General features: G+C 41.8%; 1 protein-coding gene across 1 annotated transcript; it reads right to left on the bottom strand.

The window, feature by feature from the left end:
* Positions 1-8,008: 8,008 nt before the first annotated feature.
* On the bottom strand, positions 8,009-19,523 carry LOC110522968 (leucine-rich repeat-containing protein 15). The gene is made up of 2 exons (XM_021601398.2): positions 19,139-19,523; positions 8,009-10,281 (listed from the first exon to the last, which is right to left on the bottom strand). Exon 2 carries the CDS (start codon positions 10,271-10,273, stop codon positions 8,558-8,560), a length of 1,716 nt encoding a protein of 571 aa, XP_021457073.2. The 5' UTR covers positions 10,274-10,281; positions 19,139-19,523; the 3' UTR covers positions 8,009-8,557.
* Between the last annotated feature and the right edge of the window lie 5,589 nt (positions 19,524-25,112).

The raw sequence follows: 25,112 nt of genomic DNA on the forward strand, positions 1-25,112 counted from the left end.
GATCTAGCTTTGTGAGTTTTTTTAAGAGGTCTCAATACGCCCTGTGTAAGTCTTGTAAGACTGTTTTGAGTGAGACTCAACTCAGACATTTTGGACATCTCTCCAAAGAGGACAGGAGGTAGACTTGCAAGTTTATTTTCCTGTTGTGTCAATGTTTTAAGCAGAGGAAAGCCCACAAACATCTCAGAGACAGTTCAGTCAAAAGATTATTGCCCGAAAGTATCTTGTTTAATTTGTCTTTACATGTATGCGGGAACAATTTGTGTGGTATTGCGGTGATATTGTTACCACGTAGAGTGATCTCCTTCATATTTGGATAGACTTTCTAATATCCTGTCCGGAACGGCGGTCAATTGGTTGTCATACTGAGTCTCAGTACCTGCAGTTTGTGCAGCTTTGAGAACAGGGCGTATGTGTTTTTTGGCCAGATGGAGGATCTGAATGTTTTCAAGGTCATCAAACATCCCTCCTCGATGGTGTCAATCTCGTTTATGTGTAACTGGAGTTCTCTCGGTTTCTTAAGGCCATCAAACGATCCTATGTCCAGACAACAAACTCCTCCTATTCCAGCTGGGGGTTGGTGGTGAAGGCCCCCTTTGTGATGACAGTGATTTGACTGTCCACAAAGAATACCTCTGTGGCACATCCTTGCCATCAACTTCCTGGTTCTCTTTGGGGCAGTCAGTCTCCTTCTCACAGGACTGAGACTAATACCCAAACCACAAAGGCAGAAGACAGATTATGTGCCCTCTAGCCATTTTTCCTGAAAATATATAGAACTTTTTATGGAAAGATTTAGTTTTGAAATGGCATTTAACTTGATATATTCAAAAGTTGCATTGATTCACAAAGAAAGGGGATCTCTTAATTGATACCTGCAGCAAAACGCTAAGCGCTAAGCAGAGCAACGACAGTATACACTGGAGCCATTTAATGCTAGGTCATTTATATGCCGTCCAACATAAAAAAAACAGCTACGCCTGATTATTTTCTCTTGTTTTGAGGCTTATAACTGAGAGAGGTGATCAGGACAGTTATAGAGAGAGTCAGGCAAACGCACAGTTTTGTAGAGGGTTTACTCTGCCCAAAATATGTCCATGAATATATATACACTACCGGTCAAAAGTTTCAAAGGTTTTTCTTTATTTTTACTATTTTCTACATTGTAGAATAATAGCGAAGACATCAAAACTATTAAATAATATATATTGAATCATGTAGTAACCAGAAAAGTGTTAAACAAATCAAAATATATTTTATATTTGCGATTCTTCAAATAGCCATCCTTTGCCTTGATGACAGCTTTGCTCACTCTTGGCATTCTCTCAACCAGCTTCATGGGGTAGTCACCTGGAATGCATTTCAATCAACAGGTGTGCCTTCTTAAAGGTTAATTTGTGGAATTTCTTTCCTTCTTAATGCATTTGAACCAATCAGTTGTGTTGTGACCAGAATAGGTGTACAGAATATAGCCTTATTTGGTAAAAGACGAAGTCCAAATTATGGCAAGAACAGCTCAAATAAGCAAATAGAAATGACAGTCCATCATCACTTTAAGACATGAAGGTCAGTCAATACGGAACATTTCAAGAACTTCGAAAGTTTCTTCAAGTGCAGTCGCAAAAACCATCAAGCGCTATGATGAAACTGGCTCTCATGAGGACCGCCACAGGAATGGAAGACCCAGAGTTACCTCTGCAGCAGAGGATACGTTCATTAGCGTTACCAGGCTCAGAACTTGCAGCCCAAATAAATGCTTCACAGAGTTCGAGTAACAGACACATTTCAACATCAACTGTTCAGAGGAGACTGTGTAAATCAGGCCTTCATGTTTGAATTGCTGCATAGAAACCACTATTAAAGGACACCAATAAGATGAAGAGACTTGCTTGGGCCAAAAAACACTAGAATTAAAACATATGTATATTTTACCTTTATTTAACTAGGCAAGTCAGTTAAGAACATATTTTTATGTATTATTACTGCCTTGTTCAGGGGCAGAACAACAGATTTTTTAATTAAATATTTGATCCTTTTTTTAACCTTGTCAGCTCGGGGATTTGATCTTGATGTCAAACACTCTAACCACTAGGCTACCTGCCGCACCTTATCTCAATGAACATTAGACATTAGACTGGTGGAAATGTGTCCTTTGTTCTTGAGTCCAAATTGGAGATTTTTGGTTCCAACCGCTGTGTCTTTGTGAGACGCGGTGTCGGTGAACGGATGAACTGTATTTCCAACCGTAAAACATGGAGGAGGAGGTGTGATGGTGTGGGGGTGCTTTGCTGGTGACACTGTCTGTGATTTATTTAGAATTCAAGGCACACTTAACCAGCATAGCTACGTACCACAGCATTCTACAGCAATACGCCATCCCATCTGGTTCGGGCTGAGTGGGACTATCATGTGTTTTTCAACAGGACAGTGACCCAAAACACACCTCCAGGCTGTGTAAAGGCTATTTTACCAAGAAGGAGAGTGATGGAGTGCTGCATCAGATGACCTGGCCTCCACAATCCCCTGACCTCAACCAAACTGAGATGGTTTGGGATGAGTCGGACCGCAGAGTGAAGGAAAAGCAGCCAACAAGTGCTCAGCATATGTGGGAACTCCTTCAATATGGTTGGAAAAGCATTCCTTATGAAGATGGTTGAGAGAATGCAAAGAGTGTGCAAAGCTGTCATCAAGGCAAAGGGTGGCTATTTGAAGAATCTCAAATATAAAATACAGTATATTTTGATTTGTTTAACACTTTTTTGGCTACTACATGATTCCATATGTGTTATTTCATAGCTTTGATGTCTACAATGTAGAAAAAGTACAAATAAAGACAAACCCTTTAATGAGTAGGTGTTCCAAAACTTTTGACTTTTGTTCCAAAACTTTTATTGTCAATGACAGAGTGACAAATTTTGTCAACATAAAGTGTAATTGTTCATTTGCTACGTGAGGCTTTTTTGATCGAATAGACATTTCGTAATGGTTCGGTTTTTAAGAATGCACGGATGTAAGTGGATCTACGTGGCATTTTGGCAACTTTTGAATAAAACAACTTTATGTCGGCGTTGTGCCTGTTGTTCACACACGGTTCTGCCCTCTCATTGGCTGGAATGGACTCACCTGATCTCGCATATCTTTGATTTAACTCCCACAGCAGGCTACCAGTGTGCTAGGTGCCTACCGGAAGCAACATGGGGCGTGGCTAGAGAACCCTCTGCTGTCAGAGATAAGAAGGAACAGAGCTGTGAGTATAGATCACACATTGGGTGTTATACTAGAACTCTGAATCTTATGGCAGTGGTGTTATGTATGCTTTAGTGCTGTATTCTTTATTCTTATTTTCTAATAATCAATTAGGCTATTACACAGTATATGTCCATATACAGTAAGGTTCAATTACAGTAGCTACGGTTTCTGTTTTGTCATGTTAACTTCCAGTTGAAATGTGTATGCGCTCTTTGGTTGGTTATGCCATGATCAGTGATCCAGTGAGTTCCAGAACGCACTATGAGATACAGAATACAGTAGCGCTGTGTCAAAGGTCACTGGTCTGATCTAAACAATGCACAATTTTGTATGGTATGGCCCCGCTCCAGAAAGTCACATGCAGCAGGGGACATTATTCCTCTCTAAGTGTAGCAGATTGGTTCAGAGAATGAACATTGATGAATTGACATATTTTCTTCGTGAACTAGCTGGTTTAGGAAGTAGTAGTAGAGTTTGTTTAATTTTGTTAGGAAAGTAGCTTTTAGGTGGCGATGTCTTTACCTACAGAAAGTTTACTGAAAGCTTAAACTTTTTGAAAGAAAACCCCAAATGTGTATTTTTCTAGATTTAAAGCCCCTAAACCTCAAACCAAAAAAGAGTCTAAGTCCATCCTTTTACAATTGTGTATAATTGTGTGTTGGTTTAATTGTTCACGGCCTGTATCCTCCTTTTCCTGTAGTCATCTCCATTGTCTTGATCACCTTGAGGGAGAGGTTGTGGTCTTTGCACCACACGGTCAGGTATGACACTACAAGCTTGGAACACCTGTATTTGGGGAGTTTCTCCCATTCTTCTCTGCAGATCCTCTCAAGCTCTGTCAGGTTGAATGGGGGGTGTTTCTGCTCATCTATTTTCAGGTCTGATCGGGTTTGATCGGGTTCAAGTCCGGGTTCTGAAGCTACTCTTGCAATGTCTTGGCTGTGTGCTTAGGGTCATTGTGCTGTTGGAAGGTGAACCTTCGCCCCCAGTCTGAGGTCCTGGGCGCTCGGGAGCAGGTTTTCATCAAGGATCTCTTTGTACTTTGCACCGTTCATCTTTTCCTCGATCCTGACTAGTCTCCCAGTCCCTGCCGCTGAAAAACATCCCACAGCATGATGCTGCCACCACCATGCTTCACAGTAGGGATGGTGCCTGGTTTCCTCCATGTGACGCTTGGCATTCAGGCCAAAGAGTTCAATCTTGGTTTCATCAGACAAGAGAATCTTGTTTCTCATGGTCTGAGAGTCCTTTAGGTGCCTTTTGGCAAACTCCAAGCGGGCTGTCATGTTCCTTTTACATAGGAGTGGCTTCTGTCTGGCCACTCTACCATAAAGGTCTGATTGGTCGATTGCTGCAGAGATGGTTGTCCATCTGGAAGGATCTCCCATCTCTCTTAGCTCTGTAAGAGTGACCATCAGGATTCTTGGTCACCTCCCTGATGAAGGTCCTTCACCCTCAATTGCTCAGATTGGCCGGGCGGCCAGCTCTAGGAAGAGTCTCAGTGGTTCCAAACTTCTTCAAATTAAGAAGGATGGAGGCCACTGTGTTCTTGGGGACCTTCAATGCTGCACAAATATTTTGGTACCCTTCCCCAGATCTGTGCCTCGACACAATCCTGTCTCGGAGCTCAACGGACATTTCCTTCAACCTCATGGATTGGTTTTTGCTCTGACATGCACTGTTAACTGTGGGACCTTATATAGACAGGTGTGTGCCTTTTCAAATCACATCCAATCAATTTAATTTACCACGGTGGTCTCCAATCAAGTTGTAGAAACATCTGGAAACAGGATGCACCTGAGCTCAATTTCGAGTCTCACAGCAAAGGGTCTGAATACTTATGTAAATAAGGCATTTCGGTTTTATTTCATTAATCATTTACCAAAATTTCTAAGAACCTGTTTTTGCTTTGTTATTATTGGGTATTGTGTGTAGATTGGTGAGGAAATGTTTTTATTTAAACTATTTTAAAATAAGGCTGTAACTGCAGTATAACTGCAGTTTTAGTGAAGGATAATTGCAGTATGCTGCAAATACTGTGTCCAAAATACCACCGTTGACTGCAGTTACTGCACTTTTTCAAAACAGCAATCTTTTTTTTGTAAGTCCGCAACCGTTCCCTAGTACTACAACTCTGCACTCATGACTCCTTTCTATGCGCACCAAAATTAGGATCTGTTTCCCCAAATTGCATTGTGAAAGACTAACACTGTAATATCGTAATTTATAACTTTGCTAGTTGGCAATAGAACAAGCTTTCAAATGATGCCAACCTGACCCAGATTGCGATAATGGACCATTCTTGGATTGCCTAAACAACAACAGTAATTGTGTGATGGCGGGGATGCAGGGCTGAGTTCCAAACAAAACAGCTACAAGTGTGCTTGCTCTAGTTCCTCAATGCTTTTCATGTTTCTTCTGTAAGAAACGTTTCAATGTATCCCTATCCATTTAGGCCAATTCCCACGAGTGTAAAGGGTTTTAAGAAAGCTTTCCATAAAAACCACAGGAAGAGTTTAGCAACGTTCTAAGAATGTTGCTTAACACATTCATTTCGTTCTCAGAACGTAAAGGAATTGTTCCACAAAAAAAACACAAGAAAACTTTAGTTATGTTCAGAGAATGTTATTTAAAAACATATATTTAAAAACACATTCCATTCTCAGCATCAACCAAACTCTTATCTATTCTCTATCTTGTTAAGTGTGTTCAGTTAGATGGGTGGCTTACATTTCAATGCTAAGTGTAGGCCTATACCATCAATCTGCGTTAAACACGTGGAATGTACCAAGGATAAAGTCAGAATCTCCCCCACACACAAACTCTGGGTGCCAAGGTCATGGCAGAGTTTTTCATCTGATACCCTCCCAACCCCATCACAAACCATTGACATAAACATGATCATCAATTTTTTTTGTGTAGCCTACTCAGAGTGCATACCAAATTTCACTAGTGGGATAACTTCTCATTCAAATAGTCAGGCTTAAAACTCCAATGTTTACCCGAGGAACAAGTGATTTTGGTATACAACTGGACCAAATACAATGGGCTGAGGAAGACGGGAATCCCCCCTCACATCAGTTCAACACGTTGTTGTTGTGGAAAGATAATAACTCTTTATCACACAGTGCCACACAATGAAGACTTGTCTCTTGAGTATTTCAGAATATCACTACCATATAGTGTATTTATTTAACATAACAGTCCGTCATTTGACTTGATTTGTGTGTGGAGCATAATCATTTGCAAGTAGATGAAACCAGCCTTAATCTACTGATTACACTATAGAAAAATGACACAGTAAGTTTCCTAATTCCAGTCAGTAAATCATAAAAAAAGAGCTTCTAAAAAAAACAGCAGGTGTGTGATAAGACTATGCTGAACATTACATTTGTTCAGTATACAGTTGAAGTCGGACGTTTACATACACCTTAGCCAAATACATTTAAACTAAGTTTTTCACAATTCCTGACATTTAATCCTAGTAAAAATTCCCTGTTTTAGGTCAGTTAGGATCACCAGTATATTTTAAGAATGTGAAATGTCAGAATAATAGTAGAGGGAAAGATATATTTCAGATTTCTTTCTTTCACCACATTCCCAGTGGGTCAGAAGTTTACATACACTCAATTAGTATTTGGTAGCATTGCCTTTAAATTGTTTAACTTGGGTCAAATGTTTCGGGTAGCCTTTTATAAGCTTCCCACAATAAATTGGGTGAATTTTGGACCATTCCTCCTGACAGAGCTGGTGTAACTGAGTCAGGTTTGTAGGCCTCCTTGCTCGCACAAGCTTTTTCAGTTCTGCCCACAAGTTTTCGATAGGATCGAGGTCAGGGCTTTGTGATGGCCACTCCAATACCTTGATTTTGTTGTCCTTAATCCATTTTGCCACAACTTTGGAATTATGCTTGGGATCATTGTCCATTTGGAACACCCATTTGCGGCCAAGCTTTAACTTCCTGTCTGATGTCTTGAGATGTTGCATCAATATATCCACATAATTTTCCTGCCTCGTGATGCCATCTATTTTGTGAAGTGCACCAGTCCCTCCTGCAGCAAAGCACCCCCACAACATGTTGCTGCCACCCCCGTGCTTCACGGTTGGGATGGTGTCTTCGGCTTGCAAGCCTCCCCCTTTTTCCTCCAAACATAACGATGGTCATTATGGACAAACAGTTCTATTTTTGTTTCATCAGACCAGAGGACATTTCTCCAAAAAGTACGATCTTTGTCCCCATGTGCAGTTGCAAACCACAGTCTTGCTTTTTTATGACGGTTTTGGAGCAGTGGCTTGTTTCTTGCTGAGCGGCCTTTCAGGTTATGTCGATATAGGACTCGTTTTACTGTGGATATAGATACTTTTGTACCTGTTTCCTCCAGCATCTTCACAAGATCCTTTGTTGTTCTGGGATTGATTTGCACTTTTCACACCAAAGTACGTTCATCTCTAGGAGACAGAACGTGTCTCCTTTCTGAGCGTTATCCCAGCTGCGTGGTCCTATGGTGTTTATACTTGCGTACTATTGTTTGTACAGATGAACGTGCTACTTCCAGGCGTTTGGAAATTGCTCCCAAGGATGAACCAGACTTGTGGAGGTCTTGGCTGACTTCTTTTGATTTCCCTATGATGTTGAGCAAAGAGGCACTGAGTTTGAAGGTAGGCCTTGAAATACATCCATCAATTAGCCTATCAGAAGCATCTAAAGCCATGACATGATCTTCAGAAATTTTCCAAGCTGTTTGAAGGCACAGTTAACTCAGTGTATGTAAACTTCTGACCCACTGGAATTGTGATAGATTTACTAACCGACTTGCCAAAACTATAGTTTGTTAACCAGAAATGTGTGGAGTGGTTGAAAAACTAGCTTTAATGACTCCAATCCACGTGTATGGTGACTTCTGACTTCAGTTGTATACGTTAAACTTTTTTACCAGTATTGAAAAAAGATTAATGGCATTTTGTGCATTCCATCCATGCAATTTCCAGATGATGTTCTTTTTGGTTATTTGTGCAAGATAGTGTTCAAACCTCAGAAAGCTTGCTGAAGAGGGACTTGCAAAATTGTCTAGTTATAATATTATGGGATCCCAATCAGAATAACTTATTCGAACAAAGTAGAGTTCCCCAAGGATCAGGCCCCAGCTAGTCTGTCCTTGGTCATGAGTTCTTGAAGAGACATGATAGAGACATGATGGGTTCCTGTGCTAAGATGTTTGGGAACAGCTGCATCAGGATGTTTGCTCTGGCATGCTCAGCATAACTGTACAGTACACCTCCCATGTGGTTCTCAGGCCTCTGGGCCAGTCTAGATGACCGAGTTGTTTTTGTTCCTGCGGCCAAGGTTGCGGCTGCCTCTGTTGTTCATCCTCCAGCAGACGCAGCAGACAATGAGACTGGTGATGATGGCGGTGCAGACCACCGCGATGATAATGATCTGCGTGTTCCTGGACACACCCTCTCCGTTCCCCTGCCCACTGCTGGTGTCCTCCCCCTGCTCCTGGGTGGGCGTGGCCTCTGCAGCAGGGGAGGGGGTGCTCCTCTTGGGAGCGGGGGTGTGGGGCTTCCTCCTCTTCTCTGTCGGGGTGATATCAGGGACGGCGGTCGGAGTGGGCAACATCAACTCCTCGTCAGTCAGTTCGGCTATGCTGTCACCACTTAAGACAGAGGGCGTGAGGCACACCACAGTACTGAGGTTAGCCTTGGTGGGGTTCCGTATCAGCCAGTCCCGCAGTGGCACGATGTCCTGGTCACACTTCCAGGGATTTTCAGCGAGCAGCACCTCATTGGCCACCGTGAGGGTGCTGAGGAGCTCTGAGGGCAGGTTGAGGAGGGAGTTGTTGTGGAGGTCCAGCTGGCCAAGGTGGGAGTGGCCCTGGAGAAGCCTGGCAGGAAGGGAGTGGATGTAATTGTGCTCCAGGGAGATGTTTACCAGCTTATGCAGCCCCTGGAAGGTGCTTTCCTGCAGGCTGGTGAGGAGGTTGGTGTGTAGGGACACTTCCCCCAGCTCTGCCAGCCCACTGAAGGCCCCGGGAGACACATAGCTGATCTGGTTCCGGCTCAGTACCAGCAGACGCAGCTGGGTCAGGTTGCTGAAGGTGTGTTCCTCCAGGTGGGTCAGCTGGTTATCATACAGCCACAGCTCCCTCACGGCCATGGGGCCGAACACTCCTGGGGACAGACTCTGGAGCTTGTTCTCATACAGGGAGATCTGTGCCAGGTTAGGGAGGTTGAGGAGAATCCCCTCTGGGAGGGAAGTTAGACGGTTGCTGGAGAGATAAAGCTTCTTTAGCCTCTGCAGCTGGGAGAACAGGTTAGCGGGGAGATGAGTGATGGCATTATCCTGCAGAGAGAGCTCCTCCAGGCTTACCTGGTCATCAAACGCTCCAGCAGGGATCGCCCTAAGAGCGTTCCGGTTCAGACGCAGGGATTTGAGCTTGCGCAGGCCCCTGAAGGTGTCCCTGTAGAGTTGGTTGATGCCGTTCCTGGCCAGGGTGAGATGCTCCAGTTGAGTGACAGAGCGAAAGGCCTTCTCTGGTACAGACGTGATGAGGTTCTTGCTGAAGTCCAGGGTCCTCAGAGCAGCGAGGGAGTAGAGCCAGGCGGGGCGAAGCACCAGGAACTTGTTGCTGCTCAGAGTCAGAGATTCTAGCTTCACCAGATTTAGAAACAGGGCCTCAGGCAGGTCATTCAGCTCAGTGCCTGTGAAGCCCAGGGCACCCAAGTTATGGGTGAGGTCAAAGGTGCCAGGGAATACTTCTCTGATCCCAGTGTCTTTGACCACAAAGATGCCAAGGGCCTCGGCAAAATCAGCCAAGTCATCAGGTTTGAGAGCGGTGATGTTGGTGTTGGAGATGTAGAAGGTGGTAGTGGAACCAGGCACTGAGGAGGGAAACTCTGTGATTGACCTGCCATGGCAAAGGATTTTGTTGTCTTTGCACTGGCATCCATCTGGGCACGCTCCAAGAACTCCACTGATGGCAAGGAGGAGGAGAAAGATGAGGAGGTTGATTGGCAGGTCCATTGATGCTCCTAGAAAAGATCAAAAGAGTGGTTACCCACTGGGCACAAACTGGTTGAGTCAACATGGTTTCCACGTAATTTCAACGAAAGGGCATTAAACCAACCTGGAATAGACGTTGAATTCACGTCTGTGCCCAGTGGGTTGCTTTATTTGATGCCATGCACACCCAAACAACATGTCAGGTTTATAAAGCAATATGTGTGACACTGAATAAAAAAATCCACATTAAAATAAGACCTAATAAATCAAATTCAAGTGATGTTAAAAATATATTAGACAAATACGGCTGCATCATCGATTCTTTAAATTGTGTCTTGTTAAATTGGGATCATGTGGACATGACACGCATGGGAGGGTGTGAGCTAAATAGACCATGAAATGGGCTACATTTAGCATCTCCCGTTAAGTACTGGAATCAGTCCATCTGTTGACTTAATAGTACTTAATCGTTACGTTAATGGCTTAATGGGACTGTTAACTTAATAGTAGCAAAAATGAACAACTTTCTGTTCAAATGAGGGTAAACCGAAAATACTGCCAGATTGTGATGTTTTTGTTTTCATGTGATTTTTTTATTTGATTGGATCCACAATGGCTAGGCTATTAATTTCTAGGAAATTCCCAGAGTCTAAAGTTAGAAAGACTAATTTCTCACCCGACATTCTTCCCAAATTATTCCTACACTCAGTACCATCTGAACAGACATATTAGTTCACCAGTCTAACACCAGCTTAAAGGTCTGGCATAGAAGCCTAGGGTCTACATTTTTTACAACTGTTTTTTTTTGTCAGTTTAGCAAACACTCCTATCCAGAGCTACTCACAGTAAATACTTCAAGTAAGCTCAAGGAAAGTGAAATAACCAAGTATTGTGAGGAAAACCTGTGCACTCTTACCAAAAAAAGTGCTATCTAGAACCAAAAAGGGCTTCTTCGGCTGTCTCCATTTTTATTTTATTTTATTTATTTGTTATTTACCAGGTAAATTGACTGAGAACACATTCTCATTTACAGTAATGACCTGGGGAATAGTTACAGGGGAGAGGAGGGGGATGAATGAGCCAATCTTAAACTGGGGATTATGAGGTGACCGTGATGGTTTAAGGGCCAGATTGGGAGATAACCCTTTCAAGAACCCCTTTTGGTTCCAGGTATAAACATTTTGGTTCCAGGTAGAAACATTTTGGGTTCCACATAGAAGCCTTTCCACAGAGGGTTCTACATGGAACCTATAATAGTTTTCCCTAGAACCAAAAACAGTTATCCTATGGGGACAGCTGCAGAACCCTGTTGGAACCCTTTTTTCTACAGTGCCTTCAGACAGTATTCACACCCGTTGACTTTCTCCACATTTTGTTGTGTTACAGCATGAATTTAAAATGGATTAAGTTGAGATTTTGTGTCACTGGCCTACACACAATGCCCCATAATGTCAAAGTGGAATTATGGTTTTAGAAATGTTTACAAATTAATTAAGAATAAAAAGCTGAAATGTCTTGAGTCAGTAAGTATTCAACTCCTTTGTTATGGCAAGACTAAATAAGTTCACGAGTAAAAATGTGTTTAACAAATCACATAATAAGTTGCATGGACTCTCTCTGTGCAATATTTTTGAACCTTCATATACAATTACAGTATACAGTGCCTTCAGAAAGTATTCAGACACCTTAACTTTTTCCACATTTTGTTACATTACAGCCTTATTCTAAATTATTATTGTTGTTTTTTTATTCTCAGCGATGACAAAGCGAAAACAGGTTTTTAGAATTTTGGGCAAATTTAAAAAAATACCAAACAGAAATACCTTATTTACATAAGACCCTTTGCTATGAGACTCCAAAATGGAGCTCAGGTGCATCCTATTTCCATTGATCATCCTTCACATGTTTCTACAACTTGATTGGAGTCCACCTGTGGTAAATTCAATTGATTGGACATGATAAGAACAACTGTGGGACATGTCTATATAATAATCAACAACCAACTTGACAAAGCTTGAATTTTTTTTGAAGAAAAATGTGAAAATATTGTACATTCTAGGTGTGCACAGCTCTTAGAGACTTACCCAAAAACACTGCTGTAATCACTGTGAGTCATATATTGACTCAGTGGCGTGAATATTTATGTAAATTCGATACACTATATATACAAAAGTATGTGGACACCCCTTCAAATTGGTGGATTAGGCTATTTTAGCCACATCCCTTGCTGATAGGTGTATAAAATCAAGCACACAGCCATGCGATCTCCATAGCCAAAAATTGGCTGTAGAATGGCCTTACTGAAGAGCTCAGTGACTTTCAATGAGGCATCGTCATAGGATGCCAGCTATGCAACAAGTAAGTTAGTCAAATGTCTGCCCTGCTATAGCTGCTCCAGTCAACGGTAAGTGCTGTTATTGTGAAATGGAAATGTCTAGGAGCAACAACAGCTCAGCCACGAATTTGCTCAAAGAACAGCAACCTCTTGAGTGCTGAAGCGCGTAGCACGTAAAAAATGTCTGTCCTCAGTTGCGACACGCGAATTCCAAACTATCTCTGGAAGCAGCGTCAGCACAAGAACTGTTCCATGGCCGAACAGCCGCACACAAGCCTAAGATCACCATGCACAAATCCAAGCATCGGATGGAGTGGTGTAAAGATTGCCGCCATTGGACTATGAAGCAGTGAAAACGCGTTCTCTGGGGTGATGAATCACACTTCACCATCTGGCAGTCCGATGGATGAATCTGGGTTTGGCAGATGCCAGGAGAACACCACCTGTTCAAATGCATAGTGACAACTGTGAAGTTTGGTGGATGAGGAATAATGGTCTGTGGCTGTTTTTCATAGTTCGGACTAGGCCCCTTAGTTCCAGTGAAGGGAAATATTAACGCTACAGCATACAATGACATTCTAGACGATTCTGTGTTTCCAACTTTGTGGCAACATTTATTGGAACAACCTTTCCTGTTTCAGCATGACAATGCCCCTGTGCACAAAGCGAGGTCCATACAGACATTTTTTGTCGAGATCGATGTGGAAGAACTTGACTGGTCTGCACAGATCCCTGGCCTCAACCCCATCGGACACCTTTGGGATGAATTGTAACGCCGCCTGCGAGCCAGACCTAATCGCACAACATCAATCCGACCTCACTAATGCTCTTGTGGCTGAATGGATTTATTTTTTTTATTTTTATTTATTTTAATCCATTTTGATTTAAGACTGTAACAACAAAATGTGGAATAGATCAAGAGGCGTGAATCCTTTCTGAAGTGTAGTAATTGAATCAAAGTTTCAAAGTACCAGTACAAGAAGTGCAAAATTCAGCATAAAATACTGTATAATACTTTTAAGTGTGGCTTAATTCACCGCCACAAGTGTTCTAGGCAAAGGATAGCCACAGCATTAGCATACAGGGCGACTGCAGCATTCTGGGGCTGTGGACTGTTTGGACTGTTTGTAATGGCAGAGGAAGCAGCATATACAAAGCTCTGCGAATATTATTGTCGGTTTGGTTCTCTCTCCATATAGACCCTGGTCCATTATTAAAGTCGAATGGCAGCGGAATGTTATTTTAAAGTGCAGATGGAGTGTTTGAAAGACCAGCGTGTTTGTCCTTCCATTGAACACAGCCACAGAGGAATTGGGTTTTATTATTACATCAAAGTAGTAGGAACATAAAACCGTTCCTGGAGTTTCCCAGATGTTACCCATTTCAATAGATTTTGTGTTCAGTCAGTAGGTAGCCTATTTGCTTTGAGTTTCTCTCTATAAAGTAGAAATAACATAGCCTAGTTCCAGTTTCTTATCAAAATATTAGGTTTGGATTAGGTTTGAATAATTTTTGCGTTATGTTGCATGTTGCTCATCATAACCATAGCAACCTGTGGGTGTGTGTGCAACACGCTGCTTCCCCTGGTAGTCCATATAGGTCAGTATTGACTATAGCAGCAGTATATAGTGCTTTTGGAAAGTATTCAGACCCCTTGACTTTTTCCACATTTTGTTATGTTACAGGCTTATTCAAAAATATTTTTTTCCCCCTCATCCACCTACACACAGTACTCCATAATGACAAAGCGAAAACAGGTTTTTAGACATTTCTGCAAATATACAGTACCAGTCAAAAGTTCGGACACCTACTCATTCAAGGGTTTTTCTTTATTTTTAAAATTGTCCATATTGTAGAATAATAGTGAAGACATGAAAACTATGAAATAACATATATGGAATCATGTAGTAACCAAAAAAGGGTTAAACCAATCATACAATATTTGAGATTCTTCAAAGTAGCCACCCTTTGCCTTGATGACAACTTTGCACACTCTTGGCATTCTCTCAACCAGCTTCACCTGGAATGATTTTCCAACAGTCTTGCAGGAGTTCCCAAATATGCACTTGTTGGCTGCTTTTCCTTCACTCTGCGGTCCAACTCATCCCAAACAATTTCAATTGGGTTGAGGTTGGGTGATTGCGGAGGCCAGGTCGTCTGATGCAGCACTCCATCACTCTCCTTCTTCGTCAAATAACCCTTACATAGCCTGGAGGTGTGTTGGGTCATTGTTCCGTTGAAAAACAAATGATAGTTCCACTAAGTTCAAATCAGATGGGATGGTGTATGGCTGTAGAATGCTGTGGTAGCCATGCTGATTAAGTGTGCCTTGAATTGTAAATGAATCACCGACAGTGTCACCAGCAAAGCACCCCCACACCATAACACCTCCTCCTCCATGCTTCATGGTGGGAACTACACATGCGGAGATCATCCTTTTGCCTTCTCTGTCTCACAAAGATGCGGTGGTTGGAACCAAAAACCTCTCATTTGGACTCATCAGACCAAAGGACAGATTTCCACTGGTCTAATATCTATTGCTTGTGTTTCTTGGCCCAAGCAAGTCTCTTCTTCTGATTGGTGTCCTTCAGTAGTGGTTTCTTTGCAGCAATTCAACCATGAAGGCCTGATTCATGCAGTCTCCTCTGAACAGTTGATGAACTCTGTGAAGCATCCCCGCAGGAGGCCTTTTGCCTTTTGGTAGGCCGTCATTGTAAATAACAATTTGTTCTTAACTAACTTGCCTAGTTAAATAAAGGTTAAATAACTAACAAATTTGGGCTGCAATCTGAGGTAAATGTAACTCTACTGAACGTTTCCTCTGCAGCAGAGGTAACTCTGGATCTTCCTTTCCTGTGGCGGTCCTCATGAGACAGTTTCATCATAGCGCTTGATGGTTTTTTGACTGCACATGAAAAAACGTTCAAAGTTGCAGATTATGGACTGTTGTTTCTCTTTGCTTATTTAAGATGTTCTTGCTATAATATGGAATTGGTATTTTACCAAATAGGGCTATCTTCTGTATACCACCCCAACCTTGTCACAACACAACTGATTGGCTAAAACGCGTTGAGAAGGAAAGAAATTCCACAAATTACCTTTTAACAAGGCACCCCTTTTTATTGAAATGCATTCTAGTTGACTACCTCATGAAGCTGGTTGAGGGAATGCCAAGAGTGTGCAAAGTTGTCAAGGCAAAGGGTGGCTACTTTGAAGAATCTCAAAAATAAAATATATTTTGATGTCTTCACTATTATTCTACAATGTAGAAAATAGTAAAAGTATAGAAAAACCTTTGAATGAGTAGGTGTGTCCAAACTTTTGACATGTTTTATATATATATATATATATATATATATATATATGTAGCATACACTTACGTTAAACCACTCCACAAATTTCTTGTTAAACTTCATTTTGGCAAGTCGGTTAGGACATCTACATTGTGACTGACGCAAGAAATATTTTCAACAATTGTTTACAGCCAGATTATTTAACTTATAATTAACTGTATCACAATTTCAGTGGGTTAGAAGTTTACATACACTAAGTTGACTGTGCCTTTAAACAGCTTGGAAAATTCCAGAAACTGATGTCATGGCTTTAGAAGCTTCTGATAGGCTAATTGACATCATTCGAGTCAATTGGAGGTGTACCTGTGGATGTATTTCAAGAACTACCTTCAAGTATGAACACCATGGGACCATGCAGCCGTCATACCACTCAGGAAGGAGACGCGTTCTGTCTCCTAGAGATGAAAGTACTTTGGTGCGAAAAGTGCAAATCAATCCCAGAACAACAGCAAAGGACCTTGTGAAGATGCTGGAGGAAACAGGTACAATAATATGAGCACATCTTGGACATCATGTCTCGCTCCATCCACCAACACCACGTTGCACCACAGACTGTCCAGGAGTTGTCAGGAGCATACCCAGGAGCATACCCAGGCGTTGTAGGGAGGTCATACAGGCACGTGGAGGGCACACACTACTGAGCCTCATTTTGACTTGTTTTAAGGACATTACATCAAAGTTGGATCAGCCTGTGGTGTGGTTTTCCTCTTTAATTTTGAGTGTGACTCCAAATCCAGACCTCCATGGGTTGATAAATTTGATATCCATTGATAATTTTTGTGTGATTTTGTTGTCAGCACATTCAACTATGTAAAGAAAAAAGTATTTAATAAGAATATTTCATTCATTCAGGATGTGTTCATTCATTCATTCATTCATTCAGGACATCTAGGATGTGTTATTTTAGTGTTCCCTTTATTTTTTTGAGCAGTGTATGTATATAAATAATATATATATTTTTTTAAGTTTTCAGACCCTTTGCTATGAGACCTGAAATTGAGCTCAAGTGCATCCTGTTTCCATCAATCATACTGTTTCCAGATGTTTCTACAACTTCATTGGAGTCCACCTGTGGTAAATTAAATTGATTAGACATGAGTTGGAAAGGCACACACCTGTCTATATAAGGTCCCACAGTTGACGGTGCATGTCAGAGCAGAAACCAAGCCATGAGGTCGAAGGAATTGTCCGTAGAGCTCCAAGACAGGATTATGTCGAGGCACAGATCTGGGGAAGGGTACCAAAATGTTTCTGCAGCATTGAAGGTCCCCAAGAACACAGTGGCCTCCTCCATTCTTAACCGGAAGAAGTTTGGAACCACCAAGACTCTTCCTAGAGCTGGCTGCCTGGCCAAACTGAGCAATCTGGTAGAAGAGCCTTGGTCAGGGAGGTGACCAAGAACCCGATGGTCACTCTGAAAGAGCTCCTTAGTTCCTCTATGGAGATGGGATAACCTTCCAGAAGGACAACCATCTCTGCAGCACGCCACCAATTAGGCCTTTATGGTAGATTGGCTAGACAGAAACCACTCATTAGTAAAAGGCACATTACATCCTGCTTAAAGTTTTCCAAAAGGCACCTAAAGACACTCAGACCATGAGAAACAAGATTCTCTTGTCTGATGAATCCAAGGTTGAACTCTTTGGCCTGATTGCCCACCGTCACATCTGGAGGAAACCTGGCACCATCCCTACGGTGAACCATGCTGGTGGCAGCATCATGTTGTGGGTATGTTTTTCAGTGGGAGACTAGTCAGGATCTAGGGAAAGATGATCGGAGAAAAGTACAGAGATCCTTGATGAAAAACTGCTCCAGATAGCTCAGGACCTCAGACTGGGGCGAAGGTTCACCTTCCAACAGGATAACAACCGTAAGCACACAGCCAACACAACGCAGGAGTGGGACAAGTCTCTGAATGTTCTTGAGTGGCCCGGACTTGAACCCGATCGAATATCCTCTGGAAAGACCTGAAAATAGCTGTGCAGTGACGCTCCCCATCCAACCTGACAGAGCTTGAGAGGATCTGCAGAGAAGAATGGGAGAAACTCCCCAAATACAGGTGTGCCGAGCTTGTAGCGTCATACCTAAGAAGACTCGAGGCTGTAATCATTGCTAAAGGTGCTTCAACAATGTACTGAGTAAAGGGTCTCAATTCTTATGAATATGTAATATTTACGTTTTTGTTGTTTTTTGCAAATTTGTATTGTAAACTTTTTGTCATTATGGGGGATTGTGTGTAGATTGAGGCGGGAAAAATAATTTTATCCATGTTAGGCTAACATAACAAAATGTGGAAAAGGTCATGGGGTCTGAATACTTTCCTAATGCACTGCAATTAAAGAATAGTTACTTACTCAGATGTTTCCTCTTAGGAAATTGTAGTTGAATGTTATCCTATTGCTGTTCCCCTCGAAGTGTTGGGAGTGAAGATATAGCCGATATGACTGAATAGCACCATTGGCAAACATGCCTCTTCTGACTCCTCAGCAAAATACCCTATTTGAATGGCCGCTTACATTTAAACTGTCTCCTCTCTGATATAATCAGTCCCAGTCTCACCAAACCACAGTCTGGACTGGGCTGGAACATTTTTACATTGTAAAACATTTCTAGTTCACCATTAATTGCTGTGATTTTTTTTCTCTCCCCATTTCCTGGACTTTTAAGCATCAGCACTTTGCCAGTCACAAAATATATATCCAGCAAATTAGAGGGTGAGTTCATGGGGAGAGTTGCATAGACTAACAATATCACAAAGGTAATATAAAATGACATGAGACTATGTTTTTGCAACGAATCCTGAAAAAACTTGGTTAAGGGTTGGAAGAGGAGCGTTTGAGCTCTCCTCAAAGCACATTTCTGTTTGTTCCCCCCATAATTTGCGCACAGAAAGACTAAATAATATGGTTAAATCATAGTTTCAGAAAACCATGCTCCTACAGTCGTCTACTTTATAATCGTTATAGTTTTTGTCTTGCTTGGACAATTAAAACTTCACAATAAAGTAGACGAACTCACTTAATAATAATAATAATAATTTGTTTTCATAATAATTACGGTTTTGACCATCTCTTTCTCATACGAGCAAAAAAGCCATTTCAACAGAATACACGAGATTAGGAATGTCCAGGTCAACCAGTGCACTGCTAACTATTGTAAAACGAGATGCTGTCGGCTATATGGTAGAGTGGAGCTTACCTTGTACAGCGCTTGGCAGTTGAGTGAACGGAGAAATGAGTTGGTGGGGAGTGTCTGCTATCTTGTATCCTCTCTTGTCACTGTGCTCCCTCTTCAGAAATGTCAGATGTGAATTAATTAGAGATTCCAGTTTCTTCCAGAACCACACATCCTCACATTGTTCAGCTCTTTGTCATCACGTTCATCATCCTCAATCAATCTTTTCCCCCTTTGCCCTTGAAACTTTCAGGTCATGTACTGAAGCTGGCTTGCACAGCCTGTGCTCTGTCTGTTTCTCTTCCTCACATACACACACATTTTTTGGGGAAGTATGGTGGGGCGTTTGTGTGAGGGGGAAGCCCCACCCTCTCTGTAAAAGGACTGGATTTGTGTGAGGGTGTGCTTGGGAACTACTTGCATGAATGTGCGTGCCTTTGAGCGTGTTTGAATATATATACTGTATGATATACTGTAGGTGTGCATGGGACTTTGTGGTTGTGCGTGAGTAAGTTGGCGTGTGTTTTAGGCGATGACATGCTGACAGTGGGCTTTCAGTTGGGGTGGAGGGGCTGCCCAATGCGCTGATGACCAAAAGCCTGATCGTGGGGGTGGAAGGGGAGGGGCTGCGGTTCTCACGCATGGCTCAGAGGCATACAGCACTAGGGATCAACCCTTTCAGATAATAACTAACGTATGATGGAGAGCCAGGGATATTCACTTCTTCTATTCCAAGATTCCCAAGAAACTTCAGTCTTCTGCAGAAAAACAATTTTAGCTCAGTAGAAGTAAAGTGGCAATCATCTGCTCTCAATTAGACCTAAAGAAAGGTTGTACGTTAACTTACTATTCTGATTAACATTCCTCTCTGTTGCTGTAAAAGGGAAATCCATCTGTTTTACGACTCCTACGCAGACCAAGGGCACGGATACCCCCACTACACCCTAAACAAGATAGCATGGGTGGAGTTAATGTATATCTCAGCCCAGCAGCAGCGAGAACATGTACTTAATGTGACCAGCGTGGTCAAAATACAGATGTAGCTGATTACCATTAAGGAACATGCAAAATAAAGGGCGGGTCCTTGTCTTTTGTACAGGGTGTTTTTGCAGGGAAGTTGTATTAGTCAAGAAGAGCAATAGGCCAACTTATGTAGATAATGGGTTGTGCAAGGTTTACACAGACAGACATTTGTGTAGGCCCTGATACAGTATCATTAGTGCTAGCCTAATTTTGGTCTGATTTTTGGCTACTGCTAAAATGCTGTGCACAGACCATTTTGGGGGGGGGATTCCCTTTTGTGAAATGAAATGTTTGAATTGGCCCGTTTACAATGACTTCCATTCACTGAAAGTATTCTGACGAATCAAACTGGGAGCCCTAATCTATGATGGCTGTTTTTAAGGCACAGTTCTTGTGACTTGTGACTATGGGTAAAGACTATGGGTAAAAAAAAAACAGTGTTGCTATTTCCTGTCCTGTGTTTGATGTGAATAGTGTGATCTCTGCCCACTGTTATGTGAGTTCAATGTACTGGAAAGGCTTAATCACCGGTCGCCATAGCGATGAACTTGTCTGCTATTCAGCATTTCATTCTCTTTTGTTCATTGTTTGTTTTATATTCAATCACTTGGAATTTGTCATTCATTTTCCAAAGTAGTTTGTGTTTGTACTTTTCAGGTTTTATAACCCTTTTAGGGACTTAAATTCTACTTGTACTTACACACTGTTAAAATTAAGTGTTTTGTAACACTAAAACTAGTGGCAACTAAGCTGCCACCAATGTTAAGGAGACGAAACCTAAACTTTGCTGGAGTTTTGAAACACATGGGTGTAAGGGTCTATGGGACAGATTTAAGGTGTTCTGAAACATGACGTGGTGTGTTGTAACATCACTTAATCAAGAGTTGTGCTACACATTGCAAGAGACTGGGCGCACTAACCTGGAAAAGGTTGTAAACACTTGGTGTTTTGAGTCCTGTTGAGTGCAGAATTACATCCCTTCTTCTGTAATTTCCAAACACTGTAAATGGAAATACCTCCTCTTATCGTACGTCCCCTGCTCTTATATGATAAACTCGTCATTGGAAATTCCCAAAAGGTCAAATGTACGGTATTATGCTCAAAGAAATGATACGAGAGTATCGTTTTGTGATAATACAAATGAATACGTTTGTACAGGGTAATTCAGGAGTACAACATTTACTTTTTCAAGAGATGATTTTGAAGTTTCAAATGCTTTATCTTTTCTTTGCAAATCATCAAATGACGACAAAACATTAAACAGGTTTTTTACATTTTTTTTTATATTGATTAACACTTAAGACAGTTCAAAGATCTGTACGGTATTAATCATATTCTTCTAAATCAAGGGAAATATGGCATTATATTTCAGATTCATGGACAAAAATACAGGCAATGACTACTAATACAAAACTTCAGCCCAGGGCTCAATGCGATACACCAGTCATCCATTATGCTAATGTATTTTAATTCAGTCTTTTAATTCAGAAGATGGTACATGGAAGGATGTTCAGGTGTATTGAATCACAGTACAGTTGAGTTTAACGATATGGTTGACAGTTGACAGGTCAGATGGCATTAGTCTGTGATCCTTGTCTTGATTCCTTTGGTTAGGTATGGCCAGCCTGTTGGTAACGTAGTACGTATGTTTCTCTACAGGCAAATAATAATAACAAGCAATAATGATGGTGCATGAATGCATAATGAAGTTATTAACTAATATAATATTCAAAAATTGCTATACAAATATAAAATTATTAAACATCAATAGCAAAATGCATTAATACATTGCATACATGCATATACATTAATGAAGCTTTGTAAACATAGCAACAACAGAACAATATGAATGTCAAAAGTGGGATGCAGTAACATGTGGCGAGGCAGGCCAACGCTAGAGCAGGCTAAATTGACAGTGACTATTTAGTGTAACATATAGCATGTGGTGCAGGCATCAGACAATATATAAAGCTAGTAGGCAAGCCAAACAAAAAAAATACCTGGCAAGCCAAAAAACAGGCCTTCATTTGCATAAAAACATCTGCACGACATGTCAGTTAACTACCATGTAGCATTAAGAAAATGAACCAACGAATCAAAATGGCTGTTTGACTTGAACTATAAGCACACAGCAACCGTTAGCAGCTGAAATGCTACTCAAAACAAACGCCCTTGTTTAGCCAGCAGATCCCCCGCTTGCTTACAGCTGTATAAGAGTCGGACAGACTTCCTGTGTAGATTAAGACACTGCGGAGCCGGCGTGATATTGCTCGGAAAACGTACCTCAATCCAGGCATGAGAAGTGGCTTGTGCTCCTAATTGTCCCATTATCCCAACTGTTACGCGTAGAAGATTTAATGAATGCTAGTTTTTCCAGAAAACAGTCCTTTTCATCCTAATATTAGGCAGCAGAAGCAACAGCAGACATTTAGGAATGGCCGTGTCAATGCGACATGCCATTCCACAATGGCTGCTGTGGCTACTGCTAGCTAGCATGAGGATAAAAACAACCGTTTTCAATCTTTTCGGTGTAACAGTTGGGATAAGAGGACAATTCAGAATGCAACACATTTGTCCTCCCTGAATTGAGGTGCGTTTTCCGAGCCATATCTCGCGCCAGCTCCGGGGTGTCTTAATCTACACAGGAAGCCTGTTTGACCCTAGTGCAGCTATAAGTAGTGATGGGAAACCGAGGCTTTCTTAAGGCTTCGGCGCTTTCACCAAATTGTGCCGATAAACTGTTAATTACGCAGAGCTTTATTATGTTCCCAATGCACATTAGTGACCTCTGCTGGTCAGCAATGAATAGCAGTGTGTGATTATCAGAGATATATATATGTATATATATATATATGTATATATATATATATATATTTTTTTACCCCTTTTTCTCCCCAATTTCGTGGTATCCAATCCAAGCTACTATCTTGTCTCATCGCTACAACTCCCGTACGGGCTCGGGAGAGACGAAGGCTGAATGTCATGCGTCCTCCGATACACAACCCAACCAGCCGCACTGCTTCTTAACACAGCGCGCCTCCAACCCGGAAGCCAGCCGCACCAATGTGTCGGAGGCTACACTGTGCACCTGGCAACCTTGGTTAGCGCGCACTGCGCCCGGCCCGCCACAGGAGTCGCTGGTGCGCCATGAGACAAGGACATCCCTACCGACCAAGCCCTCCCTAACCCGGACGACGCTAGGCCAATTGTGCGTCGCCCCACGGACCTCCCGGCCGCGGCCGGTTACGACAGAGCCTGGGCGCGAACCCAGGGACTCTGATGGCACAGCTGGCGCTGCAGTACAGCGCAGAGAGATTTTTTTCACCCATTGTTTTCATTATAGCATCGAGGCACAGCTGTATGTCATTGGCTTTAGTAGCCTAATCCGTTGGAATACTAGGTTCACATCTTACATCATGCTTGACTATTTTGAAAAACTGAATCTATGGCATTATTTAGGATGCGTAAGACAGAAGCTTATACTATACTATATAAAACAAATTTGAGCAACAGTGCAGAAAGAATAGTTTTCTAAATAGTGTGCCTTCAACGGGATTCGACCCGAACCCTCACGTCCATGACTGTTACATAGTTCCCTCGTCTATCTGCTAAGCTACCGGTTAGGTGAAACTTTTTGTACAAAATCCTAACTGTATTTGTATGTACGGTGTCCAGTAGAGGTCAGTGTTTGAAATCAGCTTGGAATCGGAAAAGGCACCGGAACAACGGCATGATCAGTGGGATCTTGCGTTTTGCAACGTACGGTTTGAAAAAGCACTTGATCAAACAAAGCTTCAGAGGTCATTGATGACGTACTGCTGATGAAGTCATACACGCATCGGCAGACATCTTCGAGGTTAGCTGCTTTGCGATTTCGACGCATACCTTGGAGCGCCGGCATCAAACGTAACATCACTAGCTGTAAGCAAGTGGATCAGATCTGCTGGCTAGTTCTTGTTGAGTGAATTCATTTTCTGTTTCTTTCTTCAGTGTAATAACGTTTTGTACTCACATTGTCATTGACGCATACTTTCTTGGATTATTTTGGAGCGTTTCACCTCAGTGTTTGTTGTGCTCTTTCCTGTTTCGTGAAGGACCTGAATAAAGGGGAGGTGCCCGCATACTGTTTTTATACTTGACCATAGAGTTTGCTTAGAGGGCACACCAGATATGAATGCCCTCTCTCCACCTCCATGCCCCAGACTGGAGCAATTCTAAACAGTAAAGAAGCACAATGTCTGAAGTTCAAATTTTGCCTTTAATCTAAACATTCTGATATGGGGGCCCAAGTTCTTCACACGGTACGTGGCTGTGTGGTTGAGTGGGTAAAATGAACTATTGAATCAGTCTCCTGTTGCTAATCCTTCTAAACAAAGCACAGAAAAAATAAAGATAAGTTGATTTAACATGGACTTTAACATTTTGTTGAGTTAAGTCCATATTTTATTGAGTCCATGTTAAGTCTATCGCAAGTCTGAATCAGGCCCGATGTGCTCAGTACAAGAAGGGTGGTTCAGCACAACAGTTTAGTCCTGAAGACTGACTGAGTGGACGAAGACAATGTTTTGACAACATAAAGAGTTGGCATTTTGATTTGTAACATCATTCTAATCTCACAATGGGTCTGGCAACAGTAGCCTATAATTAGTGCCCTTGTCTACCCTAGGAAAAGTATTTAATTCCCATAATTATCTTAATTTTTTAAACTCAAATAAAATCATCCCCAATCAATATTTACGCTATAAACCATTGTCATTTCAAAATCATTTGATTGTATGAGAGACAGTCTGCCAAAACATGTTTTTTTTTGTGTTCAGATGCTGCCTTTTACATGCACTGAAACACCAGAAATGGTTTTCACAAGACTATCTTAACACCAATATTCAAATTGAAGAACCACTTTCTGAATCTCCATTCTGTTTTCAAATACATTCAACGTACTATAACACTGGCATTGGGTTTACATTCAAACACC

Source organism: Oncorhynchus mykiss, chromosome 5 (assembly GCF_013265735.2).
Source record: "Oncorhynchus mykiss isolate Arlee chromosome 5, USDA_OmykA_1.1, whole genome shotgun sequence".
Lineage (NCBI taxonomy): Eukaryota > Metazoa > Chordata > Actinopteri > Salmoniformes > Salmonidae > Oncorhynchus > Oncorhynchus mykiss.

What these genes read in the sequence shown, in the direction of transcription:
- LOC110522968 (XM_021601398.2), bottom strand. Translation starts at nt 10,273, where the DNA reads ATGGACCTGCCAATCAACCTCCTCATCTTTCTCCTCCTCCTTGCCATC.